The 13,500-nt window shown below is 44.3% G+C and overlaps 2 protein-coding genes across 2 annotated transcripts; both read left to right on the top strand.

Annotated features, from left to right (window-relative positions):
- Window positions 1–7,778: 7,778 nt before the first annotated feature.
- Window positions 7,779–9,762, top strand: hmx1 (H6 family homeobox 1). Its single transcript, XM_029510567.1, has 2 exons — window positions 7,779–8,019; window positions 9,185–9,762. The coding sequence occupies exons 1-2, from the start codon at window positions 7,779–7,781 to the stop codon at window positions 9,760–9,762; spliced, it is 819 nt and encodes a 272-aa protein (XP_029366427.1).
- Window positions 9,763–11,278: 1,516 nt separating this feature from the next.
- Window positions 11,279–12,258, top strand: hmx4 (H6 family homeobox 4). The gene is made up of 2 exons (XM_029511219.1): window positions 11,279–11,501; window positions 11,684–12,258. The coding sequence occupies exons 1-2, from the start codon at window positions 11,279–11,281 to the stop codon at window positions 12,256–12,258; spliced, it is 798 nt and encodes a 265-aa protein (XP_029367079.1).
- The last annotated feature ends 1,242 nt before the right edge of the window (window positions 12,259–13,500 follow it).

Raw genomic sequence — 13,500 nt, 5'->3', positions numbered from 1 at the left:
CTCCATGTGTGCATTACTGATGCAAATGTGGAAGCTCAGAAATGTGATTATTGATTTTTATTTATTTTATTTTATTTTATTTTTTATTTTATTTATTAACCTTCATAAAGTCTGATCATTTTAAAGACAATGAATCACAACGACGAGACCTGCATCGGTCATTTAAAGTTTTTTTGCTCGCTTTCTTTTTTTTTTTATTTTTATTTTGCTTCTTGTTTTTGTTTGCTTGTTGAATCGAGAAAATAAAGTAATTTCAACCAGAATTGAGAGAAAATTAAAAGCATTTGCGCGGACGAAAGGAAAAATGACTCCAAGTCATTACTCACTATTAGTGTGTAAAATAAGCGTTTTGTTGAAGTGTGTGGGACAGAAAAAAAACGCTTGTGTGTGTGAGACAGAGCAGAATAAAGTCAGAATGTGTGTGTCATCCCCTGATTTACCTGTCTGTCTGTCTGTCTGCTTGGACAGTGTTCATCTTCCTGGTCCTCGTCTCGCAGAGAGGGCCGTTGACTTCGTCCTCATTCTCACGCGATCATATTCTCTGGGGGGGCTTTAATAACATCTATCTGTACGACAGCTGTAATACAGCAGGCTTCTGAAGGGCGCCATGCTTTAAAACAAACTTTCACCGGTGTGTGTGTGTGTGTGTGTGTGTTGTTGGTTTTTTTTTTTTTTTTTTTTTTTTTTTATGTGGGGGGGTATCACATGATTTTCGTTGATGGATTTGATTTTTCACTGTGGCCCATATGAAATGAGATCCTCGGCCTGATTGCGCTCCAGCTAATACGCAGCTAATCTTATTCCCGACAGTTGACCGGTGTTTATTCATGTTGGGAAATCTGTTCCAACATGCGTTTGTTCTTTTTCCGTGGATTGGTTTCCAAAAGCAACGTGATAGCTGCTCAACTGTGCTCGCTCCAATCAGGGTCAGCCACCTGAGCTGGTCTCATTGCACTACAGTGTGACTTGCACTTGAACGCAACAACCAGACTTAAACAGTACTGATGGTGTTTTGCTCTGATGGCCTGAGTTCCCAAAGCATCCCTGTCCTGAGCAGCAGAAACTGTAAAGTAAGAAAAGTGTAACTCCATCACACCCAGAGCTGCTCCTCTCCTCTCTGTTCGCCACATGACCACAGTCCTTCCCTCAAAGCTGGATTCTGGTCGCGTACTGAAGGCGGAGCAGGTCTTGGTCTTTTACGCACACGGATCTTTGGCTCCTAATCTTATTACTGAAGGTCAGCGAGTCCCCGGGCCGCATGACCCCCCCCCCCCGCTCAGAAATGATGCAGTCCTGTTACAGCCCGTCCAGGCTGATCCTTTACAGACGGCACAGGGAGGAAACTGAGTCCAAATCCTGGAAGGCTGAAAGGAGAAGTTCACCAAATCCACGTTTACACTCGGAAGAACAGTTTTAGTCTCAGATGGCTCATTTCTGTCGAGTTGAGCTTCACGTCACCAAAATGAAAAACTGACAATGATCAAAATGGGTGATTATGCTTTAAAAGCGTGTCTCCTCATCCACAGATCTGTGTTGGGACAGTAAGTTATGGTATATTTTGGATTGCCCAACACCCCCTTTTTGAGCCTCGTGTCCTTCACTCCAAGGTGTCCTCTTTCTTGGATTCTGTGTTGGATTTGCGCACAAGGGTCGGTATGGGAGAAAGGTCCCCGCTTTTCAGCCCCTTTGTACTGGGCTGACAAGTCCGTCCTGACAGGGGTTAACGTACCGTGAAGGGGTTAAACAAACGGACATTCCCGTCAGAAATCCGCCAGACACATAAGGCCTTATAAGTGGACAAACTAGCTGTGGAGGTCTCCACTTCCAGCCAGGGATGGAAGCTGAACTTCACTGATTCCGTTTAAATCTTGACCTCTGTAAGGCATTTTCGTTCGTTTTTCATTTCGTAAATCAACTCCATTAGCTGCGAGGAACAGCAAAAACCCCGCATGGATTTAATTTCACCTGGTTGTTCATTTATTTTATTTATTTTCGTTTCTCATGACATGTAACAACCAAAAACGGCGTTTTAGTGGCCAACGTCTCCCCCAGACAGAACACACAACCCCACAATTTATATAATATTTTGTAATAGATATTTAATGTAAATGCAGCATTCAAACGTTTTACCACACCTCCGTTTTAAATATGGCAAATTTAACAGATTTGGTTTGTAGCTCTGTTACAAAGTAGTTCATACACACTTGTATGAACTATTTGCATAAAGTTCATTTCCTTCACTATAGCTTCAGGATAACTGGATATTTACCAGGTTCCTAGTTTAATAAAAAAAAAAAAAAAATCAAAAAGAAAGAAAAAAATGCCTGTTTTCTATTTACAGGATTTTTTATGGCTTTTGGTGACCTCAATTTTATAACCATTAAAAAAAATAGGTTAGTTTTAAAAATAGGCCCAGTTTAGCAACAAAACTAACTGGCAGGTTTAAGATCTTCTCTGTGTCGTTAATACAGACTGAGTGCAGGACTGAAGGTAAACAAGCACAATGCACAAGCACAAAATTGATTTTGTGATTCATACAGTGGATTTAATTTTTTTTTTTTATTTGTTGATTTATTTTGCAAATTGTGTAATAGCATGCAGCTACATTTTCCGAAAGCTGATGAATTTTGTCAGATTCAGAAAGGAAGAAAACAAATAGTAATGTTAGATCCTATAACGCCGCAAATCCGGACCACAGTCAGGTGGAGCAGGCCAGCTCAGCTGTAATTAACGTTTCCTTCCTATAAAATCCAGTTGGATATAATTTAATGTGATATTTATGTCATTTTCTATCAATGAAATCCAGCCTGTGGGGAATAAAAGAGCCTGCAGTTTAAACTCTTGAACCCGAACATTTGGTTGCAGATAGAAAGGTCTGACCCTTCAATTCATGGACTTTAAAGTGATATTATCTTGCATGTTGGACCATAATGATTAGATGTGTATCCTACCATATCCGAAACAACGGTATTCTTAAAATGAATGGCCCACTGACACAAATAAACGAGGAACAATGATCATGAAACTAGGTTACAGCATGCTCTGAATGAATTCTTAATAATGAAAGAGATAACCAAGCAGTCTTCAGTGGAGGGAAAAGGCCTCTGCTGTGTCTTAAAAGGACGGAGTCTGTGTTTCTTTCTTAGTAGAAGCGCATTTTTTCAGATGCAGCACGACAGAAAGAGTGAGTTTGGGGTCTAAAGCTCTTGTTTTGCTATTGGAAACCAACGCAAATGCACTCAGTTGAAATCCAGCTACAGTAAGAATGGGTGCAAAAATCCCCCAAACTCCTTTGAGTTTAGAATCTGAAAATCGCTTCCAAGCATTCCTTGTTGTGAGACTTACGCTGACAGGGAGCTAAAAAGCCTCGCTAAGGTCTGGCATTTGTAGGCTGTACACTGTTGACTTGCACTGAGAGGAAAGAGAACGACAGAGATTATGGGCAATTAAAGCCCACTTTATGCTGGTGTGCTGGCGTCACAAAGTCTGGCCAAGAATGCTCACCTCGGCTAATACTATCAATGAGAACAAACTCTGCAGCATCAACTTATTATGTACAGTGAATTATTAATGCCAGAGCTAGCGCAGTCATGCTAAGCTGAGGAAAGCAGGCATGAAATGACATTTTGTTTACGCAGATTTGGCAGGACCTTGAGCAGGGATGAGACAGACTTTACTGCTCTATATTGTGAGAGAGACATGGACAAATTAAAGTAGACGGTTTGAGGAGTTTAAACAGAAACACAAAACATATTTAGCTTTTAAGATGGGTCTGAAAGAGTAAAGCTTGGCACCTTCTCACCTTGCTCAGCTTCCAGCAGGTAGTTGTTGCCAGATGAATATTAGCAGAGGCTTACCAGATTCTGAAATTACAGCAAGAAGGTTGTTTGGGTGCTTTTTATCCAGTGTAGGGTAAGATGGGCTCTCTGAATTAAACAGCTCTGATGGCAAATAATGACTGGAAATGTAGTGTGTGTGATGTATGAAACAATAAGGCGCACTGCACTTTGTTATCCATTAGAGGGCCCCCTATAAACCGAAGTCAGTAAGTGGGTATGAACTCTCCCATTTCTGTGGCTGTTACAGGTCTCAGCAGTTCACTTTGGCCTCCTTCATGAACGTTATTAAAATGTGCTTTATTTCTTCGTGCCACAATTGACTTAGTGTGAAAGTGAATGAATCAATGTAAATAAAATTTGGGTTTATTGCAGGTTTATGTTCCTAAATGTGAGTAAGAGTGACATGGCTTTGAGCCAGATACAAGTCAGCTGAGGTCACTAAACTATGAAGACCTCTTAATGTAAAGAGAGCTGTGAAGTGCCCCAAAGGACATACATGCCTTCCTGTCTCTTCCTGCCTGTCTCACTGCCTCCAGTGTAATGAACTAGGTCAAACTGTCTCCACTTTCATTGACTGTAAACCCCTACTGAGAGCGGTAGACTCCAAAGCCATTAAAATCACACTTGAAGGAGTAATGGTGATTAGACCTGGGTAATTTCAAAATATATATAAAAAAAAAACAAAACACCAAAAATTAAATAAAACACAAGATCCTACTGATGAACTCTTGCTGTTCAATAATGTCTGAGTTATTTGAAGTGAGTATGCATTTCAAATAATACAGGAAAAAAAAAAAGCTGCAAATAAAAACACACACAACGTAGTATTTACTGGTCTTTTAATTTCTTAAATAAAGATCATCTAAAACTTTAAACAGGCCAAAACAGAATCAATGTAGCTGCTAACCAGAGGACTGGAAAAAGTTTCATGTTGATCTTGTGTGAAATTTCCAAACCATACAATGTATATTTTGCACAGTCAATTTGCTTTCCCCAAACCATGCCAATTAGTCTTGATGCCATCTCACACACAGTTCAGCCTTGGATGGTAATAAAACAAACTGGAACAGTGTTTTGCTGCTCACAGGCCTGGCAGCATACACGGTCGGAAAAACTCACCACCGCCAACTGGAGAAACATGCTCAATTTGATGCAGCTGTCTCCTGGAGCACATGCTGATGATATGATTCTGTGTGGTGGAACTGTATTTCAGTGCTGCGGTGGCATGGAGGGGGCCGTGGCTGTGGAGCTGGCCGGCAGGCCATATAAAGCAAAGGGCACGCCAGGCTGGATAAAGATCAGAGAAGGAAGGGGGGGGGGTGGCAAGGGAGAAAAGTGAGAGAGGGGCCTCTGGGTCTGGGCTGTCGGCCACCAGAGCAGGGGGCCGCTGCCCAGGATGCCACATCGTTCAGACGGCCTGGTGTACACAGAGAAACCTGATCTAATGTGGGGTTTTGAGACATGCAAACACATTTAAAGAAGCACATTGAAAGCTTCATAAAACACATTCGTGCTCACAGGTTTCATGTCCACAGAGGGATGATGAGAATGACGGCGATGAGTGGTGAACACAGAGGCAGGCTCTGCTCTCTGCTGAGGAAAGGAACAGCGAATAAAGGCAGCAACCTCAACAAGTCTTCTCAGCAGCTAGATCACATTTTCATATGATCGATTTCAAGCTGCTGCATATTATTTTTTAAAAATGATCATCTGTTTATTTGTTTTTTAGACCTGCACAACAAAAGGTAGAGACAAAACAGATCTTGGTGACACATAAAATAACTGAGAAACTTTTTACTGGTAGGAAATATAACCACAAGGCCCAGTGGAGTTTTATCCAATCTTTCTGGGAGTAGCAATAACCAAACACATTTGATGTAATTTTTTTTTTTTTTCAATGATTGTTTCCTCCAATGGACTCTTGGAGATAATGGTGATTTTGTGAATTATCAGTGAAATCGGGTGAGCCCCGCCCCTCGCCCAATCTGAGCTGGGATTGGCTCCAGGAGCCCCCGTGACCCGGAAACGGATAAACGCTAGAAGATGAATGAATGAACACAAATTGTTTAAACTCCCTGCATTAAAGGCAGCTACCATAGATCGTCATCCTTTCCTTGCGTTCACCGACAGACAGACTCAGAGGGCGTGTCCTCTGTCTGCTAACTTCAGCTTTCTCCGTTACGTCGAAAATATCTGCTTTAAATGCAAGTTCAGAAATGGCGATTTCTGGTGGCTGAGGGGAGAAATGGCCGGTCGTTAAACGGGACGCAGAGGCCAAAGGCCCATCAGTGTGTCCACTGAGCGGGATGTTCCAGGACAGGTGCAGGTCTCAGCTCTTCCACACACGGCTCATGTTACTGTTGTCTGCTCCGAGTGTGAGGCCGATCCTCTGTCAAAGGGTAAGTCTGGCCTGGGGGGGGAGAAGGAGGGCTGGAGTTAAAAGGTCAACGCTGCTGACTCCATTGAAGGAAATATAAAGCTCAAATGTCTTGCCATTTCAACGCAAAGGGTAAAGACGCCCGTCAGCACTCATTGAAATGTTCCTGGTGATCTGACGGCGATAATCTTATCTTAATCTGCGCGACGAGGCCACAACTGGAAACTTTTAATCGCCTCACTTTTTCCTGTTCGTACGTCGAGCTGAGTGAGGCCAGGACTTTCAGGTCAAACTAAAAAGTTCACACCAGTCAGTGGAAATGCAGCTGGATCGCAGATTTCGCTGATCAAGCAACTTTACTGAAGTTTGTTCCGGTCCTTGCTGCTTTCTAATAATTGTATTTGCTATTCCTGGAACCGAAGGCCTGGCATCCAAGGCAAATGTATGTTGAAATTAGAATGATCAGTTTATGGGGAAAATTGGACAGAAGTGGAGGCTTTAAAACAGCGCTTCCTCCCATATAAGTTACGTTTATTTCGGAGCTACTGGATGAAACGGAATCATGGTAACAAAAAAATAAATAAATAAAAAAATAATAATAATCAACAGCTCAGATGACTCTTAAAATAAAGCGGAACGCGTTGAGTGGGAGCAGAATAAACAAAGCAGCGCGGAGAAACAGGCCTATTATCGCCAATTGCGCAAAGTTTGGATAACCTTTGACAGCAGCAGCTTTTTCGCGACTCACGTGCTATTTGACGAGCATCGGCGCGCACGTGCTCAGACCTCCTAACTGCGTTCAAAACCGTCAAGCAACTCTGAATCCGCCACCGACAGGCCCACTGTAACAGACCAGGCTGCTCCACTGAAAAGAGTCTGTGCTGACGCGTCAGCGCATCCAATGTGGTCCTCGTGTGTCCGGGATAATGAACTGCCTGCCTCGGGTTTTTATTGTATCCATATAGTAGAATCAAACTGTTATAACACACACACACACACTTGTAACTGACAGGCTCCACATTGTCGTCTCCTGCCAGTTTAATAGCTGACCGTAAGCCCTTCCTATGGGAGAGTGGATGGAAAAGGGCTGGGTTGACCCCCGGGAGGGCCGCTGCCCTGACAGATCTTTATTTTGATTTGCACTCTAATTGACCCAAATAAAGAGTAGTGTGGCACAGCCAGAGGTTTGCTCCTGGCTGCGTGGCCCGGAGGGGACGGGCCGGCACGTGAACAGCATGGAGCAGCTGACGCACAGAGACTGTCACGGAGCCCATTTGCTGTTGTGCTCATCCAATCGCTGGAGGCCTCTCGGCTCTTTCAGCGCTCGACGCGCAACTGTGTCCGTCTCCGCCGTCTCTCCCTGTCCTCCCGCCGGCACAGAGGAGATCCCCGTCCCGGCTCAGCATGACTCCTCATCGGAGCTCAGCCCCGCAATAGCAGCGAGGTTGGGAATGACTTAGCTGTGGACTTCCAGGCGACTTCGCGCACAGTCAAAGACGGGACACGCTGGGTTTTTGAGTGGAGAGAAAACAAAGAGATTATTGCCGTGAGATCGAGAAAGGATGCAGGAGAAACTGGCCGAAACTCAAACTCCCAGTTCATCGAGGGCGTCGTCCTTTTTCATTGAGAACCTGCTGGGCAAGGAGCGGGATGGGCAGGACACCCTGTCCGACGGCGGTCGAGGGGAAGCTGGTGTCCCGAAGGCTCGGACGCCCCGCGGCTCCAACTCCACAGCCCGGTGTCCGCTGCGGCGCTGCGGCGGGGGGGCTGCCCTGAGCTTCAGAGCTGTGGAAACACCGCACAGTGAGTAGCCCAGAGACTTTATCCCGTCTGATAATGTGTGATCGATAAACTGGATCTTTACGTTAAACACAACACACACTGGACGGTTGTAGCAGTAGTACGGTGAGGTGGAATAGACGTTTAATAATTCATATAAACCGAGAGCAGAATGAGGATCACTTCAGATTTATTTCAGTCTTCACTTAACCCTGCGGTTTGATGTCACTGGAGTTGTTTGTTTATCGGTGTAAATATGTCGTGGTGGTTTATTGGGAGCGGGCGGAGCTGAGCGACGGAAAGCGGACACGTCGCTCGCATCATTAAATAAACTCAGGCCGACCGAATTCATACTGTGGCCCAGCTCTCCGTTCACTCTCCCAGACTCACCCACCGGTGTCATCGGGAAAACTGACTCAAGATTCCGCACGTGGACTGCACACACAGCCAAAAATACAACCCAAAACAGGCGCAGTAAGGCCATGCGTCAACGTGACGCTTTTACGCACATTCATAGAAGCGGTGGCGCCTTCAGGTGTAAACAAAGTGTTTCTCCATTTAGTCTGCAGCTACATTCAGATACTTGTTTTATTTATTTAATTGTTTTATATTATTTTGTAGTTGTCTGTTTGCTTGGTCTTAAATTTTTTTAATAGAAAAAAATCATGAGGTTTTCAGAAGTGCCCAGAGGGAACATCCAAACATCCACATGAACTTCTTAATTGTTATTATGGGATGCAATCTAACGAGTTCTTGTTGGATTTCCTGTGCAGACAGATATCTGTCTTATACTTTATCACAGTCAAGCCTGGCAACTTCCTGCTGCAGCATGTGTCACACAATCCAATCAAATCTTTTCACTTTGCTCATGCGCAGCCAAACTTTCTGCCAGCAAATGAACTGTAAAAAACTAAAAAAAAAAAAGTGTTTCAATAAAACTCAATAAAATAACTTTTATTGAGATCGATCAAAGCTTTAAACAAGTGAGAGTTTATCTCTTCCAACTTATTTCGGTAATGCGCCGTTTTTCATTTATTCCCCCACTGTGGACTGTTTCATTCAACAAATTGACGAGATGTGGAAATGTTTATTTGTTTTAAGTAGAAAAGGTTGTAGAAAGTATTTCGAACATATTTTCCATTTATTTATTTCTGTATTCAGATTAATGTTTCGGTTTTTCTCCCTTCAGGTCCCCGTGATAGTAGCAGTTCAGCTTCCCCCACAGTGTCCGAGTCCATGACGGAGGCCAGCGAGGAGAAAAGTGGGGACAGCAGCCTGACGGACTACAACGAGGACGCGCAGCAAGCCTTTGACACACGACAGGACCAAGACACGACGTGTGATCCGAGCTCCACCCGGAAGAAGAAGACCCGGACCGTGTTCAGCCGCAGCCAGGTGTTCCAGCTGGAGTCCACTTTTGACGTGAAAAGGTATCTGAGCAGCTCGGAGAGAGCCGGACTGGCCGCGTCCCTCCACCTGACGGAGACCCAGGTGAAAATCTGGTTTCAGAACCGGAGGAATAAATGGAAGAGACAGCTGGCAGCCGATCTGGAAGCGGCTCACATCCCGAACTCGACCCAGCGGATTGTCAGGGTGCCCATCCTGTATCACGAAGGCTCCGCACCCACCGCGCCGCTGGGTTTCAACCTAACCGGACACCCGGGCTCCCCCCCCGTCACCGGCTTCTCCAGCTCCATCAGCTACCCACTGTCGTCGTTTGCTCACTCCATGAGCATGCTGAGGTCGCAGGTGAGCAGCTTGGTTTAAAGACTGTTGTCAAACTTCAGTTCACCCTGTGAGTACGAACCGTGCAATAAACACAAACTCCAAAGAGCCGCAAAGAGCGCGATAGAGCACAAAGTCATCGATCATCCTCCGATTTCTGTTCGTGCAAGAGTCTCTGGTCACTGTATAGACTACAATAACAGCTGGAGGTGTCCATGTACTGTATGTTTGAATACACACAATATTTTTGCAAACTTTTATATTTAAATCCACAGATTTTTTTCAAACCTTGTCACTTTTTCACATAAGAAATAATAATGATGATAATAATAAAAAAAAAAGACAAAAAACAAAGAAGCACAATTTTATCTGTTTATCTGGTGTTTATTAACTCACCTCATGACCTGGAAACGTGTCTTCAACTGTCAGCCACAGACAGACAGGGTAACGTGAAGTGAGTCCATATGCTGCTCGGAGCAGGAGGCTGTGTTTTTGTTTTGTTTTTTGTTTTTTTTGGTGGGGGGGGTGAGTCAGCCTCGTGCTACAGGTGTAGCTCTTCTCTGAAAACTACACTCATCTCACACATCTAAATGTAATTCTTCTTTGTCCACGTAAAAACAAAACAAACAAACTAAGCGTTATAAACCAGTTTATGCAGAAATGTCTAATGTTCTAATTTCATCATTATTGTTCGCAGAATTTATTTAACAAATGCAACAGCCATCAAATTTTGTATTGGACCAAGTTGTACTAAGGAGGGAAAATAGCTTGTCCACAAATTTACGAAGTAATTCAACAGTGATGGTGTTAGCAGGGCGACAACAGAAAGAGCATGATCAATAAAGACAAAATATGGGTTGACTCAGAGAGGAAACATATCACATTTCTTTGGAAATGTGTCTTCGCCAGGTTTGGATCTGAAAAGTCATTATTAATTCGCTGTTCTACAACAAAAATATTAACGTTAAAAACCAATTAGCCTGTTTTTTTTTTTTTTGTTTTTTTTGTTTTTTTTTTGTTTTTGTTGTCAGATTTTTCAATACATAACATTTTCTCATAGCGACTAATAAGGCAAAGCTGCAGAGTAAAACAAAACTTTGGATCACTGTTGTCCTGAACAACTTCCAGGACAAAGGCCGAGCTCAACACTCCCGCTCCCAAAGGGCAACTATTACACACTGAAATGAAACTGTCCTCAGTTATCGGTATTTTTCTGGGGGCCCAGAGGGGCCCCCGCGGTCGGGGTTAGAGGCCTGAGGATGTGGGCGGAGCCTGAGCGTGGAGGGGAGGGGAGGGCCCCCACAGCGCTCCCGCCCGCCCTTTGCCTCCATCTTCACGCCTCCATTGGCCGCAGTTCACTCACCTCCGGACCAATCAGACAGGACAGAGGGCGCTCCATCCGGTGAACGCAGCGGCGGAGCAGGCAGAGCACCGCTGGCCCAGTAGAGTCTGCTCAGCGGCGGCTGCTATGGTTCCTGGAGCAGTCACACTTCAGTCTCAGTCAGCGTAGAGTCGAGTCGCGGAAGTAAACAAAGCGGATTTACGGCCTGAGAGAATTATGAACAAAGTGGACGCACCATGTCGACCCGCCGCCTCTCTGAAATTCACCATTGATAACATCCTCAACCTGAAGACAAGCGGGAGGAACTGTGACGGCTGCCGCCCCGCCGGACTGCACGATGACTCGGCCACGGCGATGCGTAAAGACGCTTTGCAGAGCCTCCACGAAGAGCAGGGGGGGCAGCAGGGGCAGGACCCGGGCGGCAGGCTGCACGAAAGGGGTAAGAGCCTTTTGACGAATCGTGAATCTTGTAGCTGGGGGCTGTGTATGTTAGAGACGTGCTGTCATCTCTGTTTACCATTACGCACGGTGGCATTGGGTGACAGTTTGGGGTCAATGCAGCAGCAGGCGCAGTCTCAGCCTGAGCCGCGGCGGGTTACATCCAGTGTCATTGTGTTGCAGAGCTGAGCTCAGACTGCGGCGGAGCCCCGGACTCGGTCGTCATCGGCCGCGGAGACTTGAGGAAGGCGGCGGAGGTGCGCTTCGAGAGCGGGGACAGCAGCTGCGACGACAGCAGCTCCACCACCGCGCCCACGGACGCCCAGAAGGGAGGCAGCCCGGCCAAGAAGAGCAAGTTGATAACGAAGAAGAAAACGCGCACTATTTTTTCCAAGAGACAGATTTTCCAGTTGGAGACTACCTTCGACATGAAACGCTACCTGAGCAGCGCGGAGCGCGCCTGCCTCGCCAGCTCTCTCCAGCTGACGGAGACGCAGGTGAAGATCTGGTTCCAGAACCGCAGGAATAAATTGAAACGGCAGATCTCCACCGAGATCGACGGACCCGTTAGCGATTTCCAGGAGACTGGAAAGCCGGTGGTGGTGGGGCAGCTCCCGGCCTTGTACAAAGAGAGCAACCTGCTGGGCAGATGCCTGCTGCCCATGCCTCTGCCCGTGGTGTACCCGGGCAGCAGCACGCCTTACCTCTGCTTCTCTAACGCCAGCAAGTACTTCAGCCTGTACGACGGGGACGTATGATGCTCCGGAGGACTTCTCCAAGTGGAAGAGACACTTCCTGGTGGTCTGTTGCCAACATCCAGCCGTTTAAGGTGTTTAGATGGCGAGGCCGGACCTGCGGCCTTAACTGTTTTATCAGACTGCAGAACACAAAGGCAGACGAGTAGGAACATATCACATGAAAATAAGCTGATTCGGTATTATTTATTTTTTTCTTTGTTTTTTTATGGGCCTAACACTAAACTTAACAAAGCCGTTTTTAGAAAATAGCAGGCTGAACTAATAATAGCCTGAGGCAGTCTTAAAAAACAATTCTCTACACTTTATCGTTTTCCTGGTATATTATTATTATTACTATTACTATTATTAATATCATTAATTATTATTATTATTATTATTATTATTATTATTATTATTATTATTATTATTATTATTACTACTACTATCATCATCATCATCATCAACATTTCCAGCAGCCTAAAGCCACCAAAGAAATTAATATAGCCTAGCTATTTGCATGCATTTCCTGTATCATAATGAATTTTGAATTACTGAAATTATCTATGTATTTAAATGAATGTAATTAACATTTTATTCTGTTTCACGCATGTTTGTTTGTTTTTTTTTCTGAGCATACTATTCTTACTTTATTCCACATTTGCCTATAGGCTCATTACACCATTTACTGAAACTGTAATTAAAACATCATCATTGAAGAAATTTATTGATTCAGTATTTTCAGATGAACTTTGTGTTTCAGTGGATGATTATGAATTGAATTTGCAATACAACATAAGCTTATCAACACAGCACTCAGTGTGTGCAAGTGGAGCTTACGTGGACCTTACAGAGAAAATATGAGATGCCTTATCGAATGTACAGTTTTGAAATGAAAAATTCAAAATTCGTAATTCAGAACAAATCCTACACATTTTGTCTCAGTACAGGCTGAATAATGTAAATGGGTCTTGAATGGCATCATTCTTGCTAATCCAATAGGCCCAAATTGATTTGAGGGCCGACACTCAGGCCTCAATACTTCAGAAAACAGTGTCTTAAAATGGAAGGAAATGAGCCTGCACAGTCTGTAAAAAATGGATTTAAATTCAGTATAGTGTATAAAATCCAGTGCTGCCAGATGAATATTTTAGCTACAATGAACAATACAATTAAAACTGCAAATAAAGAAAACGTGTGAAATCAGTGAGACAATCTAAATATTTATATGTAGTAAAAACAACTAAATGTAAATTCCACGTTATG

This window comes from Echeneis naucrates, chromosome 1, assembly GCF_900963305.1.
Source record: "Echeneis naucrates chromosome 1, fEcheNa1.1, whole genome shotgun sequence".
Classification (NCBI taxonomy): Eukaryota; Metazoa; Chordata; class Actinopteri; order Carangiformes; family Echeneidae; genus Echeneis; species Echeneis naucrates.
This window is presented reverse-complemented; position numbering and strand designations above follow the sequence as displayed.

Excerpts from the sequence above, each read along its gene's own strand:
- hmx1 (XM_029510567.1), top strand. The coding sequence starts at position 7,779 with ATGCAGGAGAAACTGGCCGAAACTCAAACTCCCAGTTCATCGAGGGCG. Across the intron at positions 8,020-9,184 it reads AGCTGTGGAAACACCGCACA|GTCCCCGTGATAGTAGCAGT; the intron begins GTGAGTAGCCCA and ends TTCTCCCTTCAG.
- hmx4 (XM_029511219.1), top strand. The coding sequence starts at position 11,279 with ATGAACAAAGTGGACGCACCATGTCGACCCGCCGCCTCTCTGAAATTC. Across the intron at positions 11,502-11,683 it reads CGGCAGGCTGCACGAAAGGG|AGCTGAGCTCAGACTGCGGC; the intron begins GTAAGAGCCTTT and ends ATTGTGTTGCAG.